Raw genomic sequence first — 12,660 nt, forward strand, 5'->3', positions numbered from 1 at the left:
GTGCACCGTCACTTCACTTGTCAGATGGACATCCTACGCTCTCTGACCCTGCAGATGCAGAGAGTCTGGCCCAGAAGGGGAACTCCGTGCCCGGGGTATTGCTATCCATCCTCCTGACTCTCTTACGAGTCATTGGCAATTGTGGCCTGGACTCTGGGTGACCAGGGGCCACCTTCCCCATCTGCAGGTACTCAGGGTTCCGTCACCCGCCCTGGCCCTAGCTCTAGCCGGAAGAAACAAACATCTAACAACTCCTATTCATTTTCTCAAAGTCCAACAAACACCACCTCCTCCCTGAGGCCCTACAGCCCGTCCCAGTGCCCTAGGGCTCCCGTCAGGGGTGTGCTGAGGCTGGTTCCGACCACCTAGGAGGGTCTCCATGACCCACCTCTCTTCCCAATCCCACTTCGGGTTGTCCGGTTGGTATCTTGAAATCGGCCACGGGGAAGCGTCTTCGCCGTGGAAATAAAGCGCACACGATGCACTGCAGATTGGGCTTTTTCGAGTGCCTGTGTGCCCGGCTGGAGGTTGGGCTGGGAACAAACTAGAGGAAGTTGTTGCCCTCGTGGAGCTTATATTCGACTTATGAGCTGGGTCTCTAGCTGTGTCTCTGTCTCTAGCCCTTCACCAGCCCTTCCTCCGTCCGACCGACCACCCATCAGCGGAGCCACCCGTCCCTCCGTCGTCCAGCCACCCGGCTCCTGCTAATCCACCCTCCCAGGAGGGCTGGCTCCTGCCTCCACTGTGCAGCCTGCTTACAGGCTGAGTCCCCTCCAGAGACAGAGGTGGTGAAGAGCCATGTCTGGCCCAGGCCAGAGCCCTTGACCAAGCCCCAGCCCTGGCCCCTTGCCCCGCCAACCCTGGCCCCCCAGCCCCAGAGCTCTGTGTGCTGCAGGGTTGAGCTGCCTTCCCCCCGCCCCGGGGAGGCAGCGGCTCAGGTGGCCCCTGGAACCCGCTGCCCCCAGGAGGATGTGAAAACCACAGCACACCTTGGCCCAAGCCTCCCGGGTAAGGGGGGTGACAACGGGGGGTGGTGGTGGTGGTGAGGGCTGCGCACTTGTGCAGGAGCTCTGGGGTCAAGCTCTAGCTCCCAACTGAGCCTCACTTCAATCCCAGGTCAACAGCGCCACCGTAGAAATCATCCATATTCTAGAACTTTCCTTACCAAAGACTCCCTCGGGGTCCTCCTGCAACCATGCCACTTTACAGATGAGTCACCGTGAGGCTTTGTGCAGGACTGACTTGCACCACCTGGGAGCTCAGACTCCGCCAAGAGGAGAGAAAAACCAGAGCTTTCTCATCCAGCTGGGCCTCCGACAGGGCCAGACAGCTCCAGGCCGGCGTGGGAGGGTCCCTGGGGCTCGGAGAGCCGGGCCTGGCTGAATCAGACTCTCAGCCTCCCTAACCCTGCTTGGTGGCCTCGAACAAGATGTCTCTAAAGGTGATGGCCCCGACTGGGAAAACAACCCCCCGTGGTCTTGTCTGCTGTGTTGGGCTTTGTTTTGGTTTTGGAAAACCCGAGCTGCAAGCCGTCTAGGGCACTGAGGGCGGGTCAGGCGCCTTCAAACACCACCAGATTCTTTGAATTTCTCAATTCACAACTGAAGGGGCCGTCTCAGAAATCAACAAGACCTTGACTTGCCTGATCCCCAGGGGTGAGCAGATAAGATCGCCCTGCAGATTCCTGCCTGCCCCTCCCCTGCCATGAGCACCAAATGAGGTCTCCCCTCCCCACCCCACCCCACCGTCTTCCCCCCGCCGGCCTGCCTGCGTACCCCAGAACCCAGCACATGTACCTGTGCCCGATAAATATTACTAGGGAGCACAGGGGAAATAACTAAGTGGCTCCTTTGCAGAAGCCAGCAAAGGAGATCGTGGCTGGTGGGGGATGTTTCTAAGGGACAGGCTGACTTGAAGCCTGGAACACCCCCCCACACCCCCACCCACCCCCGCCCCACGTGCCAGAGCTGTGGCTGCTTTCTCGCCCCCGCCCACCGCCTGCACAAGCCTTGGTCTGGGCCCCCGAAGAAGGAAACTGAATTTATTGACGGTCTGCTTGGCCCTAGCCTGTACAGTGGGTGACCTCACCAATTTCTCCCCAAAGTGGGTCATGCTCCCCGTGCCCCCCCACACCCCGCCTTGTCCAGACAGGAAACTCCAGCCCAGAGAGGGTAAGGGGCTTGCCCAAGGTGGTACAGCCCAGGGGCATCACAGCTGGGATTCAGACCTCGGTCCACAGGCCCCCACAAACCTTCACACACTCAGGGTCACTGTCGGCTCACTCCATCCCCTTCCTCTGAGAAGTGAAAAGGACCCCTGGGGACTTCTCACGGCTCCTGGAGGCAGGACCTGCCTGGCGGGGACTGATGCCAGCGGGCCCCACGGATGTCGCTGAACCAGCCTCTCAGCGCATGACCCGGGGGCCTCCCCATGTTGGGAACAGTCCGCGGCTGTCATGGCATGCACACGGTCCCAGACGCACATGCGTCTCCTCTCTGCGCCCACGGGCGTGTGTGCGGCTCACGCTCTGGGATCACACAGGCACACCAGGTGTCGACCGGGCTCAGGGGCCTCATCTGGGGGCATAAAGGTCGCAGGCCCCTTCACCCCACGGCCCAGGTGAGCACAGCTCTCTAACTCCAGGCAGAATGACTTGGCCAGCTCCAGACTGCGGATCCACCTCACTGGCTGGCCCGGATCCCTCGGGTGGAGGGGCCATGACCACCCACTGGCGGAGGTAGCTCCGGGGGGGCCCTTCGTCCCTGGGGCTGGTGAAGTCACACTCCACAGGGCTGCCACAGTCAGAGCCCGCGAAGCCGCTGTCGAAAGTGTCCATGTCCAGGCCGGCGGTAGGCGAGCCTGCTTCGCTGTCCGATGCCTCTCGGAGGGGCCCGCCACTCCACGGTGGCCCTGGGGTCCAGCCCGCCTCCTCATCAAGGGGCAGCTTTAGCCTGTCCAGGAGGCTGCCCATAGGCCCTCCTGGCCCGGCAAGGCCACCTGCCGAGACGCAGCCACAGGAGAGAACTGTAGTCCCAGGGTCCAGGAGCGGGTCCTCGGCGCCTGAACCAGGCTCCAGGCTTGCGTCCAAGTTCAGGGCCGGGTATCCGTCATCCCCACAAGTGCAGGACCAGGCACACGGGCCCTCCATGTCTGCTACGGTCACGGTGTTAATGGACACTAGCACACCATAAGGTCGGTCCCTCTCCTGGCTGTAAGCCGAGCTACCCACGCCGCCCATAGGGGAGGGGGCTGGGCCCCAGGAGCCTGGCCCAGGCACCCCGTCAGCGTCCACCAGGTGGGGGGGCTCTGGCAGCTGCGTGGACTGCGGCCCCTTGGTGCTGCTCTGCGGCGGGCCATGGTTGTACATCGCCAGGGACGAAAGCACCTCGGGGCTCCGGGGCCCCAGCTCCAGGCTGGAGGCAGAGAAGGGGGCGCCCACCCATTTCTGTAAAGAGAGAGAAGAGGGAGACAGTCATACAGGACAGGGGCAAGGCGGGTACGGACAGACAGACATAGAGACAAGATAGCAGAGAAAGCAGACAGAGACACGGGAGGATACACAGGACACCAGGGGTCAGAGCCACGGTGTGCCCCTATCCAGGGACGCTCCGCACTGCTGTCCCTGCCTTCCTGGGCCTCAGTTTCCCCACCTGCAGGAGGGAACCACTGCCCTTAGCAGCCTGCCAGACAACCAGTGCTCAGCGGCCTGGGGTCTGCATAGGGCCTGGGGGGCAGAGGCCAAGACTGCTGAGTTGTATGGACAATGCAGACAGGAGTGACAGAAGCCGATGCTTGTAGGAAACAAGCATTCTCCTGTCGGTGTCCCCGCTGGAGTGGACACTCGGCCAGGGCAGAAGCCTCGATTCTTCTGGTCCCAGCTGTATCCCCAGAGGTTCACACAGTGCCTCACATGCAGTCGGTGCCCAATAAAGGTGTATTAACTAAATGAACACGCAGGGGGAATCAGTGACAAGCCACTTGGAAAGGCCTCTGTATGCCCCTTGGGTAAGGGATGTGGGTGACGTCGGACCGAGGCAGCACCCCGCCCCAAGCTTTGAGCACGAGCCCTGCCCCCGCCCTTGCTGGCCTGGGGTCCCACACATGACACAGGGTCCCCACCCGAGTGGTGGTAAAAACCCCCGAGAACCTGAGTCCCCCAGTTGTGAGCCTGCTGCCTCCGAAACCTCAGGACCCGGGGGAGGCCCCCCATCTGCCAGGAACGCCCTCTCTGTCCCCCCCACACACACAGCTGTGCGAGGAGGGATGCGTTCGCACCTCTGGAGCTCCCAGCCTAGGGCCTGGCACACAGGTGCAGCCCAGGTGAGTCAACACCAAACAGGTGCGTCCTCTGGGCTTCAGGGAAGGTGCAGAGGAAGGAGGAAGCTTTCCTCCCCGCGAGGCTGGGGGTTCGAGCTGCTCCCCTGCTTCACGAGAGCCGCTTCCCCACGCAGAGCCTCGGTCTCCCCAGGGGTGCCCTATGGACCACGGAGCGCCCCCCACCCCCGCCCCACGCCCCCGGGGGCCGCGATCAAGATAGAAGGAGCTCAGAGCAGCAGCAGGCAGACAGCAGGAGCTCAGCCAACGCTCTGGTCCAGGTTTCCCGACATCCAGGCTCCGCTGGAGGGGGTGCCCCCTCCCCCCCGCCAGTCACCACATCCTCTCTGCGGTCTGCCCGCCCCCGTGGGGGGGAGTTGAGCGGTAAATGGGCACAGACAACCGTGGGCGCCGGCGGGCGAAGGGTGGTTGGGGCCTGGTGGGGGGGAAGGGGGTTGGGGGGCTGGTGTGCTCTGCGGGTGGGGCCGCGCCCTTCCCGGAACCGCTCTCCGTCTCAAGGACCTCTGACGAAGGAGCCGGAGGCCAGTTTGCGACTCAAGGAACCTGGCCGGCCCCTCCCCCCAAGCCTGGCCCAGGGTTTGGGACAGACAGGCTGCCTGATCTGTGTCTGTTCTCGGACCAGTTCTGCCCCACCCGAACTATTTCCTGCGCTTTGCCACCGCAGAGCCAGGAGCCTGGTTGGCAGGTGGGGGGTTCCTGGGGCGCCGGCGGAGGTGAAGAGGTTGGGGTGGGGGGCGTGCCGCGGGCTGGAGGGCACTCACCTTGAAGTCTCCACTGTGGCCCACATAGAGGGGCTGGAAGAACTTCTGCGGGTTGGGCACATGCCCCCACACCTTCTTCCACAGCCTGGGAGGAACAGAGCCCAGGTGAGCCCTCACCATCCCCCAGAGCGTCGCCCGGCCTCACTCTTTGTCCTGCAGGAGACGGAGCCCCTCCCAAAGCGCACCCACGCACCCCCTTCAGCCCCTCTTGCCCCCAGGCCTCAATTTCCATATCCGTAAAATGGGGGCAGCGAGTCTGGCGAAGGTGCCTAGAGTTTAAGAGTTCAGCTGCCGGGGCGCCTGGGTGGCTCAGTGGGTTAAAGCCGCTGCCTTCGGCTCAGGTCATGATCCCAGGGTCCTGGGATTGAGCCCCTCATTGGGCTCTCTGCTTGGCAGGGAGCCTGCTTCCTCCTCTCTCTCTCTGCCTGCCTCTCTGCCTATTTGTGATCTCTGTCTGTCAAATAAATGAATAAAAATATTTAAAAAAAAAAAAAAAAGAGTTCGGCTGCCTAACCCGAGCCTGTTCGAGCCGGGCAAATGCTGCCCCTCACCCCTCCTCTACCACCAGGGATAAGCAAAGGGCCGGTTCACAGGGGTGCGGGGAGCACTCGGAGGGTGTCCACACAGTGACCCAGCACCCAGCACCCAAACAGCGCTCCCTCCCCCTCCAGCTTCACTGCCTCGGTCTCCGGCAAAGCCTCTGGGTACAGATGCACCCATGGAGCTGGATGTGCAGATTCCCACCCCCCCGGGGGGTTCAGTAAACCCTGACCGCGGCCCCCCCCGCTTCCACCAGCAGTTCTCCTGAAGACCGAACCCAACACCTACACGGATCAAAGGAGAAGTGAAAGCTCTGCCTGGAGCAGAAGAAAGGAGGCAGATGGTCACATCCAGTCTTCACCCCCACCTGGTGGCCCGGCGCGCTCCCCCCCACCCCGCCCCGGGGGGGACTCAAAGCATAAACGCCACCGACAAGGTCACGGCCTGGGTCCCTGTCAGAGCGCAGGGCCACTGCCTCCACTTCAGAGCAGGGCGGCTTTGGGCAAGTCCATTGCCAGCTCGGTGCTTCCTTGCTTGCCCATTTGTCCACGGGGGGAAGCATCCAAGGGCCCGCGGCGGGTGTGGAGAGGTGGGCGCACTGCCCCGTGCCCAGGAAACAGGCGCTTGTTCATATCACCATCCCCGTCACGGCCACGGTCGCGATGACAGCTTGTGGCCCAGGCCTCCCCCGTGCCCCTCCCGCCGCCCCCTCGCCTCCCGGAACCTCACCTCCAAGGCAGGTGGACCTTCAGGCCTAAGAAGACGAGGATGGGGAGTATGACGACCAGGAGGAGGTAGAGCAAGGAAGGGTGCCTGCCTCCCTTGATCTCTGCGAAGGAAGCAGACCCAGGGTAAAGGGGGAACGCACGTCTCCCAGAGGCCCCGTGGGGCGGCTGTGGCGGGCAACAGGTCTGGGCTGGTGTGGAGGGCACAGGAGGGCCGCGGGCGCCTGCAAGTGAGGTGGTCTGGGATCGTCCTCCCCGCCCCCACCCCCGCACCCCAGGCCAGCGACTCCATCTCTCTGGGCCTCCGTGTTCCCATCTGCAGAAGGGAGAGAAGAATCCCCACCCCAGGCAGTAATGGGGACACCGAAGGCCCCGCGAGGAGCTACACCTACCTTCCGGCGGCGTGTGAAAGGTGACGGGGTCACTCCACTCGCTCCAGGCCCCCTGGAAGGAGGAGCCGGGCTGGGGCCCCGCGCGCACCTGCAGCTCATAGCTTGCGTCGCTCAGGAACTCCGAGGGATGGAGAGAGACGCTTCTCGAGTCCACCGAGATCAGCTTGATCCTTGGACGCTGCTGATGCAGGGAGAGGAGGCACCGATCAGGCTCACCGAGGCCAGCCCCGGCCTCCAGCAGAAGCCCCCTTTACCCACCGCCACAAAAGGGGCTGAGTGTCTCCAGCAAAGTCCCCGCTCCTGCCACAAGACCAGGCTCAGCTTGACCTTGACCTGGTCTCTCTCTGACCAACAGATCTCCCCTCCTGGTCCTGGCAAGGGGCCCTCCCTTCGAGGACCATGACGGGCCCAGCAGTAGCAATGGCCTGTTTGCTGGGAATCTCTAACCAGCAGCGTTCCAGACAGTGGTCCCTTTCGGAATTGTTCCGCAGCCGGACTTCTCCAGAGGGGGCATTTCTGGAAGCTTTTGACCACAGGCATCTCAGCAACAGATAACCTCTGGAAGCCTTCCCCGGCGGACATTCCAAACAACCGCCTGTACGAAATTCTTCAACGGGGTCTGCTCTGAAGGACTGGATCATTCTAGAAGGCTTCAGCCTTGACTGTTCCGAAGAGCGGGCCCTTTGGGAATTCTCCGGTGCTCTAAACGAGGGTCGTTCTAGAAGCCTGCACCTTGGAAACAACGGTCTAACCCTGGACTCCCTTGGTGATGGAAGCTTCATCCTCAGCCAGGCGGGAAGGCTCCAGAAGGCCCCATCTCTGGAATGTCCTCTGCTGTGAGGTACTCGACCCCAGGAGGAAACCCGACCCAGGAACCAGGGGCAGGAAGGACAGAACTTTGAGTGGCCTCCCACCCCCGGGAGAAATGGCAGCACGGAGTGGGAGGGCCTCGGGGGTGGTCGGTTGCAGTCTTGGCTGTGAGTCAGCCGCTCCCCCGGCTCTCGGATCCCCCTCCCGACCCGCAGTGTCCCACCCCACCGTGTTCTCCACGCGGTGCCCACCGTGTCCCCCGCCCCTGGTCTCTGGGAGCCTCACCGGGGCCCAGGGTCTTCCTCGCTTCCTGTATCTCAGCTCGTACTGCAGCTTGCCCTTCAGCGCGTAGGAATCGTAGCTCGAGCCCCAGGAGATGTTATAATGTCCCGAGAAGGTCACGGTCACGTTGAAAGGCGGGGACGGCTTGACTTGGAGGGAAAAGCCGGAAAGAGAAGAAAGGGGTGAGCTCGGGCCACGGCCGAGAAGGATGTAGTGGCAGGAAGTGGCCGGTCGCCGGACCCCGTGTTGGTGGTGGGGTCGGCAGGATCTGTACCCCGCCCTGTGACTCTGGGCGAGGCAGCCCCGGGCTCCGGGCCTCAGTCTGTGCGTCGGAGAAATGAGAAGTTCAGGCCACACTGGAGTTGCCGCCGCAGGGGCAGGAGTGTAACAGAAGCGGGCGAAGCCGGTTTGGGGTCTGAGGACATGGAAGGGAGATGCCTCACGCAGGCCGGGCAAGACCGCAGACCAGGGTGGCCAGAGAGCAGCCTGGAACCCCAGATGAGGGGAAGCTCTCTCCAACATTCGAGTTCACTACTGGTCCAGGTGCCCGGGGGGCTCAGTCGGTGAAGCGTCTGCCTTTGGTTCAGGTCATGATCCCGGGGTCCTGGGATCGAGCCCCCTGCCCAGCTCTCTGCTCAGCGGGGCGTCTGCTTTTCTCCTGCCCCTCCCCTCCCCCCTCCCCCTGCACCACTGGTGCCCTCTCTCTCACTCGCTCTCGGGCATGCACACGCTCTTTCTCAAATAAATAGAAAATCTTAAAAAGAAAAAAAAAATAGCTCCTAATCCAAAAACTTGCTAAGGAACGTGTGCAGTTCAGAGGCACCGGTTCTGCGTTTCTGTTCTACACGATGATGTCATTTTCTTGCAGCAGCTTCCCAGGGAAGCCAGACTCTGATGAGCATTCATGCTAATGAGCTGCATTCATATTCATTGATGCTGATGAAAAAGGCAAGCGCTACTGAGCTCCTGCAGGACTGTGTGCAGGACCAGTCTGACCCTCCTCGGTGGCCCTGAGCTCCGAGACTTCTGGAAAGGGAGAGCCCAGCGGAGGCCTGAGTCACAACACCACACCCTCCCGGGTGCCTCGCGGGCCAAGGTCAAAGCCAGGCCGCCGGTTTCGCTCTACCCCAAATTCATTTCATGATCGTGATCAGGATACAACATGTTATATGCTTTCGTTTCTTCTCTTTTAAAAGGGTACCAGCTCCCCATTCATGGGGTCACAGTTCTCAGGGACCAAACTCAGTAGCAGAAGGAGGTCGCTTCGGGGAGAGAGAAGCCACAGGCTCCTGTCCTCCAGCTCCTGCCTTCTCTTCTTTTAACACCTTTTTTTTTTTTTGCCAGCATCTAACATTTTCTGCATTTCCCTGTGTGATCTTGTTCACCACTGGCACCTTTTCTGCGGTCTGAGCTGCTTGGGGCTGAGGTTTTGTTCTCCCGAGTCCACACTGCGCCCACGGCCCCCCAGCTCCCTGGACAGAGCAGGCGTATTAAATCCACCAATGAACCCTTCAGGGTTGCAAAAAAGGAATTCCTAAAGCCGCTTGCTTCTCTGCCGGAGTTGGGCGAAGGTGCCCATTCCCAGGACCCCACTGAGGGCTTTTCTCTTTGAGCCACGAATCTGTTTGGACTCATTCTTAAACCCTCTTCTGTCTTCCCCGGGGCCGGGGCTGGGCCGTGTGGACTGACTCGGGGAGGGAGTCGGGGGTTTGCAGAGCCCATTGCCAGGAGGAGGAAGGGGCCGGAGTGGGTGGGGAGCCAAAAGCCGCTTCCTTCTCACATCCGGGCACAGGGAGGCCTCAGACCCTGGCAGGGAGGGCAGGTGGGAAGGTGCGAGAGAACCGTGACCCGGAGCCCCTGCAAGGCAAAGCAGCTCCTCCTCTGCCCCGCACACACTCTGCTCAGGAGAGGAAGGGGTGGGGCGCTACCTGCCCGGCGGGGCAGGAGGGTGGCCCTGCTCCATGGGATTGCCACGCCTGGGTCCAGCGGCCAAGAGAGCTTGTGTGCGCGTGCGTGCGTCCGCATCGGCACCTGTATGACACAGCGTGAGTGCTCCCTGCCCAAGCTGTCCAAGCCACTGGCTGCTGGTAAGACATCGGTGCCTCTGAAGGGTATTTACAGGTGTGTGTGTGTGTGTGTGTGCACGTGCATGAGTCTGGGTCTGCGTGAAGCTTTGCTCACACCCATCTGTGTGCAAAGTGGTGCGAACCTGGATCCCCAGAGTGTGAATGGCGGACGCCCTCTTATCTTCTTGCCCACCACTGGGAATCTGGGGACAACCTCCCAGGCCGCAGGAGCTAAGCCTCCCCAAGGGCAGGTCTCTCTTCATGGTCTGCTTGCATGCCTCTGGGCATGGACCTCTCACCCCCTGCTTTGGGAGCTGCCTCCTGGGCCCTTCCCTGTGCTGCCCTGGTCCTGGACCCAGCCAGGCTGCCCCCCTTCCTCCAGGCTGGAGGGAAAGTCTGGGCCTCAGTGGAGCAAATAAACAGGAGAAGTCTCAGGGAAGTTCTTCTCCTGGGTCATGGCCTCCACTGCTTTGCCTCAAAATGGGGGCAGAAGGCCATCAGTCTACAGTGAACCAGTCCGGGGTCACAGATGGGCAAGTCCTGGGCCCTGGTCCAGCTCTGTGGCCGGCCTCTGCTGCCTCTCCTTGGTTAAAGGCCCAAACCTAGGTATGAACCCATCACACCTCAGTCGAGCTTCTACCGAACACACTCTCAGGAGAAATGAGCACCTAGGACAGGTCCGTTTTGACGTGGGGGCGAGCCAGCCCGCAGGGCGTAGGGCTCAGCACCGGCCTGGGCTCCTCTCTGCTCCAAGGTCCCGGGGATACTCACTGCTCTCAGCCAGGAGGAAGCTGCCGCACTCCTGGGAGTAACTTCCGGACGGGTCTGTGACATTGACACTGAAAATGTCGTCGGCCATGAAGTGAAACACATCCATATGGCACGTGTACTTGGCATGCGTGGCGTTGTGGGCGGAGCGGAGGAGGCTGCAGGAGGTGACCTCGTCCTCCAGGTCTCCATATGGGTCTTGCCTTCAAGGAGAGAGCACCCAGTCATGCCTGGAGGCCGGCGGGGCTCCCTGCACGCAGCCAGAAGCTCGGGGCTGGGGGGATTTGAGTTGAGGCTGCGGCGGGGTGGGGGGGCGGTCACGGTCCACCAACAATTTCCCAGGGAAGGTGTTCCCTCCCCTGAAGCATTCCTGACGGGTTGTGTCTGGGCTCGGCTTGTGTGCCTCCAAGGAACCGGGAACTCACCACCTTACATAGGGCAGTGACACTCAACTTTGGAATTCTCAGCTAGGCCACTCTTGCCTAGCCTGAGCCTCAGTCTGCCCCTGTCAATCCCATCAGCTGGATCCCGGTCCTACAGGAAGGATGCTAACACCTCAGGTGCCCTCTGGCCTCCTTCCCTCCCCAGGGAGTACCGGGGCTGAAGGCCAAGGTAAAACCCAGATGAACCTCATCCTCGCTCTGGCTGAAAAGGGAGGCTGTTGGTATGGGGTTGAGAGCACTGCTCTGGCCTCTTTACTCCCACTAGGCATTAAGTGATGGGTTTTGAAGTATGTCTAAGAGTTCAGCAGCTATTTATTTCCCTACAAACACCTTCAGGTTGTGAACACGACTACCCTTCAAGGCCAATACAGATGTGTAGACTCTGTTTTCTGCTAAATATCTGTTAGAAGAGAAGCTTCTGCTCAATCAGTGCAATTTTGCACAGAAGCTGGGGGGGTGCTTTAAAAACTCCCCATCGCTTCCATGCCTAAAAAACCCTCCAGTGACTTCTCAACACCCATGCAGGGCAATCTGGCCTCGACCTCCCTCTCACCTTCTTAGCTTGTTATTCTCCCTCACGATGATGCAGTCGCCTCTGGCCCCAATGACTTCCTCACTATTCCTCAAACTCACCCACTCTTCTCCACCTCAGGGCCTTTGCACGGCCAATGCCCTCTGCCTGGAATGCTCCATCTCCAGCTCACTGGCTGCCTCCTTCCCATCCAGAGAGGCCTCTCCTGACCCCCTGCCCCCTGTCACTCCCTCTGGACCCCTTGGACCCGGTTCCTGTTCTTTGTAGCACTCATGTCATCAAAAAAGCATCCTGATGGCTGCTTGTGTCTATCTTATCGTCTGTCTCCCCAGGCACTCCCCTCTGCAGAACTTCTGGGACCTCCTTGGTCTTGGGCTCTGCTGAGCTCCCAGTGCCTGCAAGATTCAGCAGGAGATCCATAAATGTGTTCTGGAGGAAAGCCAGCTTCTCTTAATCCCAGCAGCTTAGGAACAAAGATTCTCTCCTTGAACAAGCCCTGCTCGGTCTCCTCTGAGCACTCTCCTCGACGAGGCCCTGACCTTTGGGCTTCTGTGTCATCTCTTCTGTCCTCCACCACCTTCCCCAGGTGACGTGTGACCAGCCTGGGCTGCCATCAGCAAGAACCCAGCAAGAACCCCTTCCCCCTGACGTGTCCTCTTGGTAATTTTCCATGCACTGGCCCCACCTTGCTCCTTGACTCTCAATCCCCCCTTTTCCTTGTATTTGGGGTTGACCCCAATCTCTCCTCCCCCTGCAAAGTCCCACCAGGGTCCCTGCGTCTCCGGCCGGGGACCGGAGTCAAGCTTCCCCTCACCGTTCTTTAACACCTGTGAGCGAACAGGGGTCCGTGGACTTTGGAATCAGGCTTGTCTGAATCCCAGCTCTACCACTCCGTGGCTGTGTGACCTGGGGCGAGTTGCATAACCTCTCTGAACCCCAGTGTCCTCATTGGTAAAACAGTAATAACTGTGAGGATGGGAAGCGACCATTTGTTCATAGGAATCTC

The 12,660-nt window shown here is 60.8% G+C and overlaps 1 protein-coding gene across 4 annotated transcripts in view; it reads right to left on the bottom strand.

The window, feature by feature from the left end:
• Positions 1-2,530: 2,530 nt before the first annotated feature.
• The window catches only part of IL21R (interleukin 21 receptor), a 33,839-nt gene continuing 23,709 nt past the window's right edge, over positions 2,531-12,660 (bottom strand). For 3 of the 4 annotated variants that reach the window (XM_059154876.1, XM_059154877.1, XM_059154874.1), the window contains exons 4-9: positions 10,683-10,882; positions 7,849-7,994; positions 6,754-6,934; positions 6,366-6,465; positions 5,097-5,181; positions 2,531-3,445 (exon numbers count right to left, since the gene is read on the bottom strand). In XM_059154876.1, the coding sequence (XP_059010859.1) occupies positions 2,573-3,445; positions 5,097-5,181; positions 6,366-6,465; positions 6,754-6,934; positions 7,849-7,994; positions 10,683-10,882 (1,585 nt within the window). In that variant the 3' untranslated portion in view covers positions 2,531-2,572. The remainder of the gene's footprint in view (positions 3,446-5,096; positions 5,182-6,365; positions 6,466-6,753; positions 6,935-7,848; positions 7,995-10,682; positions 10,883-12,660) is intronic. The other variant, XM_059154875.1, reaches the window with a different exon arrangement.

Source organism: Mustela lutreola, chromosome 17, assembly GCF_030435805.1.
Source record: "Mustela lutreola isolate mMusLut2 chromosome 17, mMusLut2.pri, whole genome shotgun sequence".
Taxonomy (NCBI): Eukaryota; Metazoa; Chordata; class Mammalia; order Carnivora; family Mustelidae; genus Mustela; species Mustela lutreola.